At 42.1% G+C, this 17,315-nt stretch overlaps 1 protein-coding gene across 1 annotated transcript in view; it reads right to left on the minus strand.

The window, feature by feature from the left end:
• usp19 (ubiquitin specific peptidase 19) overlaps positions 1-17,315 on the minus strand; it is a 29,636-nt gene that overhangs the window by 10,849 nt on the left and 1,472 nt on the right. Inside the window, 21 exon segments of the mRNA XM_029435042.1 lie at positions 212-322; positions 2,318-2,709; positions 3,719-3,862; positions 3,990-4,108; positions 4,219-4,359; positions 4,720-4,821; positions 4,995-5,105; positions 5,224-5,334; positions 5,657-5,815; positions 6,034-6,167; positions 7,136-7,328; positions 7,472-7,704; positions 8,828-8,943; positions 9,377-9,448; positions 9,556-9,712; positions 10,715-11,087; positions 12,103-12,552; positions 12,554-12,661; positions 13,432-13,568; positions 13,697-13,825; positions 16,924-17,305. Of these exon segments, the coding sequence (XP_029290902.1) occupies positions 212-322; positions 2,318-2,709; positions 3,719-3,862; positions 3,990-4,108; positions 4,219-4,359; positions 4,720-4,821; positions 4,995-5,105; positions 5,224-5,334; positions 5,657-5,815; positions 6,034-6,167; positions 7,136-7,328; positions 7,472-7,704; positions 8,828-8,943; positions 9,377-9,448; positions 9,556-9,712; positions 10,715-11,087; positions 12,103-12,552; positions 12,554-12,661; positions 13,432-13,568; positions 13,697-13,825; positions 16,924-17,140 (3,709 nt within the window). The 5' untranslated portion in view covers positions 17,141-17,305.

Consider the following 17,315-nt stretch of genomic DNA (forward strand, 5'->3'; position numbering starts at 1 on the left):
TTATTAAATATATGGCTGTCAAGGAAATACATTTAAAAATATTTGGCTTTTATGGCTCTTCCAGCCAAAAAGGTTCCCGACCCTTGCTCTAGGATAACAGTAGATCAACACTCAACAAAAACGTTGAAAATGAACACGCAATTTTGAAGATGGCAATAAGAGGACTAAGACTCCAACTGAATACCAGTACTTAAGACCATTCTGGCTGTACCTTTCTCATCCAGCCTCTGTTCCTTGTTGTTAGAGTCCAGCAGAGCGATGTAGAACTGACTGGCATGACCCGAGGCTGATTCACTTGGATGCTGATATCCCGTTACTGCAGCTGCAAAGAAGTGGCAAGAATGAGGACTAAAGGAATGTAGAGACAGAAAATAAATCACAGCTTACCCGAATCATGTGTGATAAAACTAGGGCCTAACCAAATCTAAGCTTAAAATAGTGCATTAGTCGCATTTGTGTACGTATACCGTATTTTCCGCACTATAGAGCGCACTGGATTATAAGGCGCACTGTCAATGAATGGTCTATTTTCGATCTGTTTTCATATATAAAGCGCACCGGACTATAAGGCGCATTAAGCGAAACAAAACAGTCAGATAAGTCAGTCAGTCAAACTTTATTAAACGTGTTCACAATAACTCAACATTGTTCAAACGTTAATGAGCGTATTCACAATAACTCCCAACCTTGTTCAGTTGTAACACGTAAAAAAAACAGTCTGATACCGCCAAATCAAACGTCATCTTCTTGCTTCCTCCACTTCCGTACCATTGATTCATTAATGTTGAATTCTCTCTATTCCCATGTTCTACTGCGTGACTGATAGCCTTGAGTTTGAAGTCCGCGTCGTAAGCGTGTCTCTTGACAGGTGCCATTTTGGGGTCCTTATACACACACACACACTGTAATATTATGGTGAAGCACAGTATGTATTACTCCGCGACGCTCCTGACTACGGTAGCCGTAATGCTGCAAGCGGTGCGTGTTATGCAAGTACAGCGCGTATCCCTATGCGTAGCTAGACAGTTAGCTAACATGCAAAAGTCCTCCAATAAAGATGCAAGGTTTGCTTTCTTGACTTTACTGTTCTTATTTTACTTCGTAAAAAGACAAATAGTTTCCAAGGCTCAAGCATCACAGACACAAACACAGTTTTTTAGCGTCTCTGCTCCACGTGTTGATCTCGCAGCTCCGTAAACAAAGATCCTCGCAAAGCAGAAGCGCTCACTCTGACACGCCCCCAGCAAACCAACAAACCAAGGAGTGCTCACTCTGAGTCAAAAAACATGTCCCAACTCTATAAACATAGAAATAGGCAGCACAGTGCGGCTTTGTAGTTTACAAAAGTCGTACTAAAACATTTTGACAGAGCGCCGTGTACCACACAAAATCGCTTCGAGATCAGTAAACACAACCAGAATTAATCCATATATAAAGCGCTCCGGATTATAAGGCGCACTGTCGCTTTTTGAGAAAATTAAAGGCTTTTAAGTGCGCCTTATAGTGCGGAAAATACGGTATATGTAGATCTCTCTATACCCCTTTATCTAGATCTCTCCATACCCCTTTATCTAGATCTCTCTATACCCCTTTATCTAGATCTCTCTATACCCCTTTATCTAAATCTCTCTATACCCCTTTATCTAGATCTCTCTATACCCCTTTATCTAGATCTCTCTATACCCCTTTATCTAGATCTCTCTATACCCCTTTATCTAGATCTCTCTATACCCCTTTATCTAGATCTCTCTATACCCCTTTATCTAAATCTCTCTATACCCCTTTATCTAAATCTCTCTATACCCCTTTATCTAAATCTCTCTATACCCCTTTATCTAAATCTCTCTATACCCCTTTATCTAGATCTCTCTATACCCCTTTATCTAGATCTCTCTATACCCCTTTATCTAGATCTCTCTATACCCCTTTATCTAGATCTCTCTATACCTCTTTATCTAGATCTCTCTATACCTCTTTATCTAGATCTCTTTATCTAGATCTCTCCTATACCTCTTTATCTAGATCTCTCTATACCTCTTTATCTAGATCTCTCTATACCTCTTTATCTAGATCTCTCTATACATCTTTATCTAGATCTCTCTATACCTCTTTATCTAGATCTCTCTATACCTCTTTATCTAGATCTCTCTATACCTCTTTATCTAGATCTCTCTATACCTCTTTATCTAGATCTCTCTCTCACACACACACACACACACACACACACACACACGGTGTATGTGTACAGTATGTGACCGGAGCAAAACATGCTTTTAAACTGCTTGGGGGTTCAAAGAGTTAATAACTTTGTTAATACCTTCTGGCCGCACTGCCTTCTCACAAGAAGTCTCCTTTTCCGCATGATGGTCCAGAGAGCAGCTGGAAGTGGAGGAGATTGGCTCAGAAAATCCAGAATCTGCAGTCCGCGTGGTGGAGATTGAGGTCTGAGAGGAGGAGAGGGAATCGCACTCCCCAGAGTGGAGGGCTGAGGCCTGAGCGTACTCTGACTGGGACTGAGGGAGCAGAGAGGGACTCTCCAGCTTCAGATCAGCTGCTTCTACAGTACTGCTGCCACCCATAGCCTCACCCCCCGGCCCAGGACCTTCAGGAGTGCTTGCTGGCATTGGGGGGAGGTCTGCACGGCACTGAGATGTTTCAGGGGAAGTCCTGTCAGACTGGAAAGGAGGCTGGAACACGTTGACGGAAAACCTGCACAAAAGAGAGATTCCTTACAGAAATCATGAACTGACATGAACAATGTATACTTATTTATCTCTACTGATTATATACTCATAGATGTGACATGCAATATATTTTGTCATCTGGCGAGTAACAAGGGCTGTGGGTCATGAGTAAAGATTTTCCTTCCCCTTCCACTTTGTGATGGACACAAAGCTGCCAACTGTTCTGGCCATGTTGTAATTCTGACATCAGAAGGGTTTTAGTATTTAGGAGGATATAACAAAACATCTTAATGATTACCATTGGGCTGCATAACATTGACTGATGGATTAACCAATCATTTAAGTTAATTATGGCTATTTGCTAAAACATTTGCCCATCACGAGACGATGAGCTTCCCATCTACTGATGCAACAATCCCACTTGTAATTTATAGGCCCATGACGTCTCCCGAGAGCCCGCAAACAGATACAAAAACATTTACCTAAACGGCGGGAAAGAGAAAATAATTAGTCTAAAATGTAAGACCCGCTGCAGAAACCCTGTAAATGTTGTAGTTGAAGCCCTCATCACTCCTGAGAGCATAAGTGATACTCATCCATGCTTCTCCCAGTAAATCCACTTCTTCATCAATTTAATCATTTTACATTTTGATAGGGAATTCTGTAGTCTACATTATTATGTCATAATGACTGATCTGACATCTCACCAAACAAAACCTGCAGTTCAAATGTTTTTAAACTGATTTGAATGTTTTGTGTTTAAGAGACGATACTTGAGTGATGCATTTACTACAGCGCTCTTAATGAGAGAAACAAGACGGCTCTTCGTGCATATTTCACCACCTGACAGCATTCGAGTCAGACTCAGAACAGTGTCATGTTAGTCATGTTAAATTGGCTTCACATTTATGTAACAAGGTGTCTGAATGATGAGGCACAGCAAACATCTTACTCAGCTGTTCTAACAATATTCCTGTGGGCCATGTCATATTCTAAATGGAGATGATCACCAAGGACTGTACGTAAGACTGTACCTGGAGTATCCCTCTAGGAGCTGCGTGAGGCGGGCGTAGGAGAGGCGGGACTCCGGCACGCTGACCAGGAAGGGCAGACCCACGTTCTCCGTGTTGGGCCGACACAGACTCTTGTGAATGGGCCAGTGGTTCTTCTGACACACTCTGGGAAAGGAGTAGGATAGTAGAAAAGTTAAGAAGAAAAATGACAATGTGCATTTAAAAACATGTTCTAACGAACTCGATGTGTAATGTTGAGCAAGGCTGAGACGGCATGTTTAGTAGAACTCACTGATTGCAGTAGCCCACACGGTAGCAGCGAGTGCACCGCTTCAGCTTGTCTTCCTCAGACACCGGAGGCTTCAGGCAGGCGGCACACTTAGAGATGGGAATATTAGGGACCTGGAGTCTCTGTGGGGAAAACAGAGGGCGAAGAAATCCCTCTCAATATCACCGACGTCATAACACTGACGCATTTCATATGCTGTAGAAGTATAACATCGGGACTTGGTTTTAATTACCTGCTGCACTCTGAGCAATACCACTCTCTCTTTGGCCATGTCTTTGGAAAGCACCTCAAAGCAGAATAATATGTCAGAGGAGGACACTGTGTCCAGGGAATGGGACCACAGGAACATACGCTGGAAGCGGTTCTTCCCCACCTGAGACGAAAACAACGAGTTCAGTTTGGTCCTCAAGCGAGTCATTGTTCCAGTTCTGCTCAGTGAACAGTGCTCAAGGATTACCGCAGCTGCAAATCTATCAGGACTCTATTTTAGTTCCACGCCCACATAGTGAGAACAGAAAACACGAGCACTTTGTAGATTAAGTTACACACGTAATAGCATTATTAATGTTTACAAATATTGATTTTATGTATTCATTATAATATTATTTATTTATTAATAATTATTAGTTTGTCTTTCCATGTTATGTCATCTTTGAAAATGATGCTTCACAATAAAAACATTTGAAACACGAATGAAGCATGAAATAAATCCTGAATATTTGAAATATCAAACCTCTGCCAGCCTGAGGTTCTCTGGTTTGATCCTGACGTTCCTGGAGATGGATTCGAGGACCTCCGCCGTACTGGAGTTCTCCTTGCTCACACTCACCAAAAACTGAGACACACACACACACACACACACACACACATAAAAGCACATTAGAGAACAGGTCACATGGAAGATATCTTTACGTCGTCTCAAAAACAAAAGACACATTTCTGCATTACATTGTTAACGGACACTGAGTAGTGCGAGCGTTTAAGTGGAAACCAGTAATGTCATCTTACCTTGATGGGTTTTTTATGAGGTTCCTTAGCAAAGTAGAAAACCGAGAGCACCTTCTGTTTCTGGGGCAAGGGCACGGGCAGGTAGAGGAAGGGGTCAAAGGTGATAGACACCTGGAGTGAGGAGAAGGTCAAAGGAAGTAGGTTAGTCATTACTGACTACACGACAAACATTTCAAAGCATTCACTTTTAAGAAAACAAAACACTTTGTGGAAAGTTATTGCGCGTTACTTTTGAGCATGTGGGGCAGACCAGCTTGGATTTGAACTGGCCTTGGAAGAGGTCCACTATAAAGGAGTCGTTTCTCATCTTGTGCCTCTGCCACGCCTCCTCCGCCACCACCTGCACCAACAGATGAACACACAAGCAGGCTCAAGCTTGACTGCAGGAGGAACAGTAGTTACTTCAACAAAAGAACACCATCCTCTAAAGAACATTATATACTTGTTGTTATCCTGTGTAAAGTAACGAGTCAAGTGCAAGTGACCACCGTTAAAGAGAAGTCCACCTCCAGATGGGGAATGGTAAGTGGACTGCATCTATATAGCACTTTCTCCATCTTTACCACACATGTCAGCATACACACATTCATACAGAGTCAGAGGCGACCGTGCAAGGTGCCACATGCTCCTCTAGATATCTCATAGGTGAGAAAAGCTCCCACCTCATCCAGCCGCCCGTCAGAGTCTACCGTCTCTGTGTAAGGTTTGTTCTGGATCCGGTTCAAGTCCTCATGGAGCCCGTCCAGCAAGAAAGCCATGAATTCCTGGGCATCGTGCTGGGCGTAACCTGTAAACTGACTGGCTTTACTGGCAACAATTGCCTGTACAGTTTCAAACAAACAACAAAGAGGAGGAAGAAGGGGAATTAAAACACTGATCTTATTGATCTTGCTTAAATCAGCATAAATGTTTCCCGTGAGGGAAGAGTGAGTGTTAAAAATGTGGTCCATGTAGTCACAGACGGATTCAACGTTTCCACTTTAACAACTGCAAATAAGAAAGATTTACTATACATTTCACTTGGAAAGTGCTTGGATACCTTGAGCTTTGAGGGTTGGAAAGCATGATGTGTTCCTTTCCAAAGGGCCCTGAGCAGCACAGCAAAGCCAATGGCGAGCCTGCCTCCTGTTCCCAGAGGATTGTTACAGTTGATCTCTGCCTCAAATGCTCGATCTGCAGGGACACCGACAATAGAGACAACGGAAGACATCAATCAAAGACGCTACGAGCTTAGACGCACATGGAAAATCATCACAGTGAAACTACCTTGGAATGACTTCACATGGAGGAATGTGGAAACAAGCTCAAGTCTTCAAACACTATTGAAATCCAGTCACTAAAAATACTTTAGTTAAACCGTACATTTATTTTCAAACATTTTAATTGTACATGCCTCAATTAGAACGCAAGCTAGTTCTCCTAAACTGGAAAAACAAACCCTCAAAGTAACAATGTATTGTGATCGTCATGGAGCACTTAGAGAAAAACTCAGGTTTACACTTTGTGCCGTCTCTGGACTTTGCTGAATCCAAGCTTTAAATTTGCACTATGTCATTGTCATTATTAGTGACACACCGCAACAATTACTCTTCATATTGAATTCTTAAGTGAGCTTGCCGTTAGTTATTGCTATAATGAATTGAGAAAAAAACCAAAACACTTTAGCCCCTTGTAACTGAATATGCGATATATACTTTAATCAGCTTACGTATCATTTGGCAACCTTTGGCTACAATGATCATGTCACAGGTGACCTAGATTGTGCAGCAATTATTTCAATGTTTTAAATGTTAGAACTGCAGAAACTACAGTCCTTCTGGCATATTCAGATAAAACCAGAGAAGGTTACAGAGTCCTCATTAAATGTGTTCCTGTGGGCCACTTGGCACTACTTTTGTGTCCATGTTAGCAGTCGCTAGTACTATCGGCAAGCAGAGGCAGCCAATATAACCAGAAATAATGAGGCATTAATTACCATAGTCCTACTAAAACACACACTTATTCCACCACAGGTTACTGTCTTTGGCACTAGAATAAAGTCAGTGTCATTAATTATGCATTTGTGCAACATTAAGAACTTTTGATCAGAATGGCATTAAAATGTAACCTGTACTAACTTCACCAAACTACACACTATTTACCATGGAAGTAATCCCGGAGTTCTCTGGTGTTGGACAGGGATTGGATGACACTGTTCATGAAGCAGGTGTTGCCGAGGTTGACCAACCCTGTAAAACCAGGCAGGCACACCTTCTTCTCCTCCTCTTCTTCATGGCGCTCATTGCTGGCAGGAGGTGCGTGGGTCATGGGCTGCACCATGCAGGTGGGTTTAGGCTGAGATGGGAAAGACTTACACATCAATTCTACAAATTAGAACCAATTCAATTGTCACCTTCCCCTCTGCCTTCTAGCTCTTGGACTACACTAACGTCGATACATTCTTATCTCTTCAGTTTATTATTGATCTTTCTGCTCACCGTGGTAACAGTGGGCTCTGGCTTGGTGAGAGCAACATGCTCAGAGACGTTGCGAGGAGAAACATTATCCAGACCGCCATCTTCCACTCTGGACGAGGTCTTAGGGGGCTTGTGTTTCTCCTCCCCCAGCCTCGGAGGTTCATCCTTGGCTGGGAGGCTGTGGTGGCTGCTGCCTGGCTGGCTCTTCTCCATGCAGGAAGGGCTGGAGGGCACAGCGACCTTGGCGCCGCCCACTGCACCTTAAACAGGAGAATGGAGCTTGTGGTTAGAAGCTAAAGGTCAACATTAAACCAAGACACTGCCCAGTATGTGACATGAATAGTTGTAAACGTATAGCATGTAAAGCCTTTTCATGTGGGCATACTTTGGAAAAATGTATTCCCCATAATTTGAAATCATTATTCTTTAGTTAATATGAAACATTGGAAATGCTTTATTTTACAGGTAGGTTAGAAGTGTGTCACTTGGTGCCAATTATAGGAGAAACTGGAATTTCCTTGAAAGAAGCTCCCTTCAAACCCAAGTAAAATGTATTTTATTTATTTTTTACAGAAGCCCTGAGGGGCAAGTGAGAACAATAAATGATGCTGATCCATTTGCTAAGTCTGATTTAAATGGTCTTCTCTCCTGTGCTCATGACTGAAGAACAGGTACACAATTAAGCAAAGACATCTGTGGGGAAAAAAGGTTTGCCAGGATCATTTTCTTAAAATGTTTTTAACCTGTTCTCAAGTCATAAACACAGAGACAAACTCATTTAGATCAGGCTTAGAACATTTTTCACAAGAATCCTTCTTCTCTCACTTGCCTCTCAGCTCTTCTGTAATTCTGAAAATATTTTTAACTATACGTTTGCTTGTACACATTTATTTTTGCTCAGCTGACCTGTGTGTACCAATTGAACACGGTCTGTATTTTTCCTGTAAATCGAGGCAAATTGCATAGTTCTTTATGGAAAACTTTGAAGGAAATTATTGGGAAGTAATAAAGGAATTACGAAATACTCGGAAAATAAACCGAAATATTCTCTATTCCCATTTGGATCCATGTCATGGGCTCTCAAGGGCACCACGGCTTGAGTGTCACAGTCTGCAGGCCACATTAGGCTCACAGGATAAACTGCCACCCAGATCTACTTACTAGCTAAGTTACAGAGTTCAAATTCCTGTCATCCACACACACACACACACACGTGTTTGCAGAGGGGTACAATAATGTGCGTTGATTTAAAGATCATGCGTTTTCAAATTCATGTTTGTGATTGACACTGAGTATCAAGAGTATATCATTTCACCACACGTGCAACATCACAAACTATAAGTGCATACTGCTAACAAGTAGAAGCCGGCAGCACACCTTGTGTGGCGGGGGCCTCGAGACCCCCCCAGCGCTGGCTGTGCCTCTTCTTCAGGGTGATGTCCAGTCGGGACGGCGTGAAGGAGTAGCTGCACTGCTCAGGCTGGATCAGGTTTCTGAGGCCAGGAGAGAGAAATGTGGACAAGTCAGGTTAAGAAGACAAAAGATCGACATGGGGCTACAGCTCACAGCGAATCTGTGACATGTTTTATCTACTTAAGTTTGAGGTTGATTTTTAATGAATATATGTACATAATGAATGTTTTAAAGACATTAAAAACCTCTCATTGTGTCATAAAGTACAGCAACTACCTTGATTACCTATAAGGAGTTGGAATGATCAGACATTAAAAGCTGATCCTTTGGAGGAACATCTAATCTTTGAAAATCTAGACTTTTCTTTGATTTGGAAAAGCAACTGAAGGTGGTACATATTTTTTTTTTGACATGGGCATTTTTGTCCATGACACCAGAGCAACTTCTTTAAAGTGAGGCACAAGGGTCACATTTGAATTTTGTTTGACTGGCAACAGTGACAGTAACTCTTACCGGAGTTTGACTTGCCACTTGAAGACTGTGTTTGGTCCACAGTCTGAATGAAGCCGCAGAAAGTTAGTGTCACTGTGAAAAGAAAGAGAGAAAGATCACTCTCTAGTTGTTGATTCAAGACATTTAACCACCGCAATGGCATAGCCATCCTTTGTTTGTAGCATCTTCACATTCACTACCTTGTCTGGAAGATGAGGGTGAAGTCCTGCTCCCTGAAGAGGACCCTGGCCGTGTCCCTGCAGATCCCCTTGGTGTAAACATTGACCACCATCAAGTCCGTGCCCTTCTCGTACGAATCATTCTTCACAATTTGCAGGTTGACCATGGGCTCTGGGGCTGCAGGGAGTTATTACAGGAATCAACAAACTCATATTTAACTGCTGAATAAATCAGTGCTGAGAACAAACATGACTGTGTGCATACAGTACATTTGTTATTGCTACTATGTGCATATATTGTATATACATACATACTTTGTGAGAATGTGGGGGTATGTAGCACCCAATAATCTAATCATTCCGGGAAAATGTGAAATGCCTGAAAATGTAAAAGAATATGCACTTAACCAAAAATGCATTAAAAAAAAAACTCCTTTTGTAAAACCGTGATCATCGATGTAATAAAATGTCCTGACTGATAATGTAGGTCTTTATTTTCAGTACTGAGGATGTTATTTTGATGGATAATGTAATAATCAAGCAGTAATCTGTGGGGCTGAGCATTGATGCCAAAAACTGCAGTTTATTGAAAGAATGGCCACTTCCAAAAGAGAGTCGTTCCCCGTGTTAAAAAGCCCAGCAATTCAGCAGGAAATGTTTTTCTCTATTCATGACGACTGTACGGGGGAATTTTGATGCAAGTCACCCTTGTTTTAATTATATGTAGGTTCAAAGTTAGGCATTAATAGATGCGTGACAGGTGGGTGCTGTCTCAGGTCGCTAACCACTTGCCGTCTACTCTGCTGCGTCACCAGGGCCCCGACTCAACTCCACCAACGATGCACATTTTGGGATTGGCCAGGCGTTAGACGGTGGCTTCCCTGTGAAGATGTCGACGGCCGCAGCCGCCCACTTTGAGCTTCACAGCGGATTTTCAGAAACCTATGGGTGACGTCACGGAGACTACGTCCATATTTTATAGTCTTTGGTAATAATGTAAAACAGGATGAAAGTGTCATGTGAACATTTAACAGTGATTTGCTTTTTGTAAAGTCCATTTACATTTGATCAGGTTAAGTGCAAATTTAATAACGTTTTCAGGAAATTATTGCGTTATTGGGCGCTACAGGGTACAAAGATTCTAATTAATAAGTCTAATGGGTATATTCTGCATTCTAACCTTCCCGTTTCATTTCCAAAGGAGGCTTCTCCTTGGACTGGTCCCGCTTCTCCTCTCCGTCACAGCTGCCCTGCCTCTGGGCTAGAGCGGGTGACTGGCTTTGTTTAGCATCCATGGCAACAGCTGGTATCGAACCTGCCTCTTTTGAGTCAAGCCGCTGCTGGCAGGTCAGAGTATCCTGCTCAACAGGCTTTTTCTCTGGCTCAGAGTCAGTTCTCTCTCCCTGCGTCTCTGCAGAAGCAGAGTGCACTACGTTGTTGAAGCCGATAGGTTCGAGGCAGTCGCTGGTGCCGACGGGAGCTGCTGGTTGGTCATCACTGCCATGTGTTGTTGCTTCGGACCCGTCTGAAGACTCCTTTCGCTTCTCTGCAACCTGAATCAGAAAATACAAAAAAAGGTATTATACCCCAAATCCTCCAGAGAACAACTTTCACTCTTTAGATCATTTGAATATCTAGGGGAAGCAAGGAATCCTTCACCTCACAGAGTTTCCACAACCCTTTTCTTCCCTCTCATCATAACAAAAGAAATATGACAACGCTGTTCCAGTTCAAACCAAGGCCATGTAAAATATCAGTTCATTTTTCTGAGAGCTGAAGCACCTGCAAGGTTGGTTTGTTTGACACTAGATGCAGTGAAGACACCTCACTACACTACACACACCAGCCGGAGAGAACATTTCTCTCTCGTCTGCGTCACTCCTCTTCATCAGGCAAGCTGTGTGAACAAACTAAGTAGCACAGAGTTCTTTTGCAGAGGCAGTAATAAGGTAGGATGTCTGCTGTTTGTAATGGCGTTTAATAAAATGACTTTCTTCCAAGCTCTTGAAAAGGCAGTGCCCACACAGGCCAGATGGTGTTATTGGCTATAATCTTATTCAATCAGAGCACTGAATGATCCAATGTTTCTACAAGTTAAACTCCAGTCCTGTGGTTTGGTCTATATAGTTGAAATAAGATGCGTTTATACCGATATACCATAAGCACAAGTTCTTCCATTGTTGAAATTAAGCCCACATTCAAACGTGGCATTATATAACAGCCAGTTAGATAGTAACGACAGACTGCTCTCATCTACACTGTTTTAGGACAGAACTAAATTAAACCGAGTCACATCTGACTAGACACTAAACACATTAGTTGTTGGACATATAATATTTTAGTCACTTATATTCAGCAGGCAAGTAACAATACCAATAACTGTAACATGTAATATCGTTAGTCTCACAATGCCACCCGTACACATTTTCATTGCGATATCGTGTGATACGATATATCGTTACATCCCTAATATTCAGTGTTACATTATTGAGACAACAATGCAAACAATTAATAAGTACATTTTGATTCTAAATGAAAGGTGTGTTCAGATGTCACAACCTCTCTCACCTGAGTGTTGTTGGTGTGGCCGCCAGCAGCGACAGCAATTCCTGCTCTCTGTTCCTGGCCGCTGCCTCGTCTCTCTGCTCTGCGTTGCGTCTGTGGGCTCCGACCAGCGGGCAGGTGTGTGTGTGGAGTTTTAACACCGGCTGCTGTAGACTCGACCGATCGCGTGTCCCTGTCGGCTGGTGATGTAGCCTCCTTGGTGGCCGTGGGCAGCTGTACAATGGTGCGCTTGGCACCGGGTTCCTGAGGCTCGCTTTGCGTGACTGTAACAGACGTGCTGGTGGTGGTTGAGCCATCTCCAGCTCTCACCCCTGCAGAGTCTTTGGTGGCCTTGTCACACGCTTGTTTGTTTTTCAGGCCACGCTTGACACCCCGCTCAGCTTTGCCACCACTGCGTCTTGACTCGCTGTGTGCAGGTATGGAGGGAGGCTGGGGCTGGAGTTTTGGCTGCAGCGGAGGATAATTTAGGTTTCTCTAATGACTCCGAGGCGACAGGCTTCACCTCCGGCTCCTTGTCCTTTTTGGTCTCTGTAGGTACTGGCTCCTTCTCCTTCTTGTTTGACTGAAGCAGAGTATATAGAGGTAAAAACATTTTATTATTTAACCAAATGCTGACAGAGCTAAAGACCCCATCTCCAGTGTGAATGTCACTAATAACTAAAAATACAGTTTCATAAAATAATAAAATATTATGACAAAATGCTACATGTATTTTTTTTTTAATTAAATTGGGTTGGGCGATTGGACAAAGATATTGGCCATGGGCGTTTGCCTGACAACACTGCCGTTTGTTTTTTCTGTGTGATATTTGTCATTTTATTTTGCTCATATAAAAATCACTCTAATAGCTGGATCGAGTTTTGGTGACAATGGGCCGATCTATTCAATTAAATTCTATATTGATGCACTATATACATTATATACTCAACTATTCATTCCTGTTTAAGTTTTGACCAATAAAAAAAGTTTACACTTGAATTGTAATTTTAAAAACAAATGTATGAACATTAAAAAAAAACTAAAATAAATGTTTACCAAGTCACTGGTGTACGATTTATTATTTTACTAATAAATAACAATTCAGACAATGTATATCCGTTTGTTTGTTTTAATCCTTTTATTGAATTTTGGCAAATATTACAGTGTTATTAAAATATAATATAAAAGAATAGCAATAAAGATAATCATAACAGTAAATAAGTATTGCAGCCCTACCCTAAAGTGAGGCATACATCTTAATAATTAAACATTGGTGTCGGATCTGTACTCCGTATCAGACGATCTCCAAAGCCCAGGTGTCGGGACTGAAAAGTCTTATCTTATGTAACTCACCTTAAGCGAAGGCCAGATGTGAAAGGGAATCTTCTTGTGCATGATGACATGCAGGAAACCTCCCTTCTCCTTGTACTGGACTCTGCTACATGAGGACTCAATTTCCTCCTGCAACTGGCAGCTCCACTGCCGTCCATCTGAAAAATTAAAACATGCATACAGATGTTATTAGAGCAGACCTGGTTGTATTTTAATTTCATTTGTTTCTTTTCATTTATGCTCTACTGTAGTTTCTGTATATGTTGCATGTTTTACAAGGACTTACCTGGGAAGCACACATTGCAGTGTGTATCGGTGAAGGTCGTGTTGATATCCTCTATCCTCTGCACCCCCTCCCCGCAGCGCAGTCTGACAGTCACTTCATTGACATTCTGCTTCCAGTCCACAAACACATCTAAAAACCAGAAAAGGAACTTAAAATAGTGTACGTCTCCTTTCCACCCTGATTGTTACAATACATTCAATGTTCGAGTCACAGGCCTGAGCAAAATTGAAGCTCCATTCCAAAAGACAACGCAGTCAACTTCTTCTGGCAAATATGGACGAATGAAATAGTTTTTTTTAGGCTTTTAAGTAAGTCCTATGGGGAACATGCTACAAACAAATTGCACCTGCTCACAAATTCACATAACTCATATCATTGCACCATATGCTCAAGTGGGTCAGTCCAGGTCACAGACTGAGGCAGACAGTACAGTGAACTCAGCATTCACAGATGGGACATCTAAAATTGTCTGGGTGTATTAAGAGCATTAAGGCAAACGATAACATGCTACCAAGTCGTACACACGCTTTTCAAGATAGAGTCAAGGGAGGAAACGCAACTTCAGTCAAAAACATCCAAACATGAAAAACTAAACAAACACATACCATTTTCCATAGTGACCTCAAAGCCGTTGCAGTGATTATAATGAAATATCATCCCAAAAGAACAGCGAGTGCTAGATTTCCCGCCGGCAAAAAAGTCAGGTATGGATCTTACGCACACTTGATTTAGTCTTCAACGACAACAAGAGCCTCGACTTTCCACTTCTTCACTCTCTCACCCCCCCCCCCCCTCTCTCAAACTTAGTCGCTCTAGAAAGGTCACAAGCAACACCCAATCCCTTTTAGCTGGTGACAGTTGCATTTCCAGTGGAGCCACACCCACGGTGCACTCTCAGAACTGGGTAAAACACCACCCTGACATCAGTGTTTCCCAAAGGATTTTGTGACACTATGGTGTCAGACCCTCCAGGTGGGTGGGGCAGCATGCTTCCCCATAATAATGTTGTGCTCGAAAAATACATTTAGTCATAAACACATTGTTTGTAAAGATATACAAATCTAAACCACTGCCCTGCCCCTCGATCCACAAGCTATACATGCGGACCAATGAAAACACAGCATGACTTCTCTCATGTACCTGTGTTCACTGCATTAGAAAGAAATAGCTTAGTCTATTATATTGTTCAAAATGCCTTCTGGTGATATTCAAGGAGAACAAACACCAATCCAGCATGATGGAGTATCTGCCAAATACTGCATTGATCCAATATCAAGTATCCCTACTGGAGCTGTTCCTAGTTACTTATGAAGTGCCGGATCAGCGATGTGTTGTCATCAACACAAGATCTATTATTATAACTTTGACCTCAGTTCTTTTTATAATACACCACATTTAAACCTAGGGTGGGTAGTGTGTATTTGTTGAAATACTCTTTACATCCCGACAGCAATCAATAAATCAGATGCTCTTACCAAAAGAAGAAAATAAATCTGCTATCTGTGGCTATCGCAGGTCTGTAATAAATCCATTCAATCATTTCCTTCTGCCTGCTCGTCTTTCTACCTCAAGGTCTGCCTGCGTGCACTCTGCCCTCGCATTCATTTGCGCGTCACCGGAGCCTTCCGCAAGCATCTCGACAGCTGTGAGTACCAACAATAGCCATGTTTGTTGTTTACGTTCACAATTATATGTTTGTGTTCATAATGATAATTTTAGAGGCGTGGCTTCAGAGGGAGGCCTGAAGGGGCGGGCTGGCCGTGTTGCAAACTTGCACATTTTGGAGCCACTTCTGCTACACATACTTTGATTTGAAAATAGTTGGAAACATTAGGCTGGGTTTTTGGGTTGGATAATTGTAAAAATATAGTTTACTCTTGCTGGCTTCTCCAATCTTACTCAGCCTCGCTTTAAGCAGCCACATGGAAGAACAACACCAGTCCAACATGACTCGTGTATATGTGTACATGTCTACACTGACTTCAGACTGGAATGAGATAGACTTGGGAATTAGCAGGCTCTTTGGTCAAGGGCTTATGTGGAATGTGGTATTTCTTCCATCAGCATTTCTACCTCCAGGGATGAACCAGTGTCAGGCATATCCATCACATAATGCTATCACAATACTGCAATAATTATTTGTGTGGAACAAATAAAAAAGGACAAGGAAGTAAGATTGTTTCCCATTTGAACACCTACAAGGATTAGCAAGCAGATTTTTCCTACTAAGGAACACAAAGTGGAGTGAATAAAAAGATAGATACCTGAAGTAAAAGGAAAGCATAAATCTAATTTAGTCTTGTACAAGGATTTAAGTCTTGTACAAGGATAATCCAGAATACCAATAATGAATACTTCAGTGGTCAGGCAAGAATAGCCACAGTCCTCTTTCTTGTTATACTCTAAAACTGAAAGAAAGAAGATTTGTCTTATATCATTTTTAGCTGTACAAGACATTTACTGTGTACTAACACTTGAAGTAAATGTTGGAACCAAGAAACGTTGACATGTTCTTTTTGTCAAATGTTTGCGTGGGAATGTTTTTAAAACAAACAAAAGCACATCTACCTTTATCTACTCTCCTCTTACAATAAAATGCAGCCTAGAGCGTTTCATCGAAGGCAATACACCATATAAAAAGGAAAAACACACACGATATTGTCTCATATTGATGGCAAGCCGTTAAATTGAATCAAATTGAAATTGTATCGTGAGTGTCTGCGATATCGGCAGAAGAAGAAAAAAATCAATACCATATCATGATGATACTTGTGATTTACACCCTATTTTGTATTGTGCACTACACATGTACAAGTATGCATGTGCACACAGGCGATGCAATGCACTTTACAGCCTTCAGTTTCACAGTAATCCTCTGATGGACAGTTGGTGCTGGTGACATTCTAAGAAGCGTAGTGATGAACCAACAAAGGCAAGGAGGAAGAAAAAGAATACAGCAAGCTATTAAACATAAACAAAAAAATTCACAATTTCTAAATACTTAAAAATCCATTAGGCAAATATTTTAGGGGGAGCTAAATGGTATTCAATGTTTGTTAGACCTCGGGGAATATGCACAATACGTTTTGGAGAGAAACAGTGAATGTCAACATAACAGCTTAGGAGAACAGAAACAGGTGTTTTATTCCATTTGATTGTACCCAACAAATAATCATCAAATTAAAATCAACAAAAATGGTACTACTTGCACAACACATCCTTCTTACCTTTCTTGACCTCTGCAATAACCCCGTCTACTGCTGCAGCGGCTACCCTCTTGGCCTCTCTGCTCTCCTGGTTGGCCCTGTCCTTCTGCTTCTTCTTACTGGTACTGGAGGACAGGTCTGAGCTGTTGTCCCTACCATTGCCTCCCCTCTGCTGAGCCCCACCGCGACGTCCCACTGTCCCGTTACCAGCCACACCACTACCACCGCTGCTGGCCATCTTTGGGCACTTGGCACTAACAGGCCGCCCGTCGCCGGAATCACTACCACTGCTGGGGTCTGGATCTGAGGTGTGCCTCTTCTTGCCTGGCCCGGCTATTTTGGCGATGATACTGGTCTGAACTCTCCCAGAACACAATCAGGAAAGCTAGTGAGGGATGGGGACCTGAGGCAGA

The sequence above is a fragment of the Cottoperca gobio genome, chromosome 7 (assembly GCF_900634415.1).
Source record: "Cottoperca gobio chromosome 7, fCotGob3.1, whole genome shotgun sequence".
Lineage (NCBI taxonomy): Eukaryota > Metazoa > Chordata > Actinopteri > Perciformes > Bovichtidae > Cottoperca > Cottoperca gobio.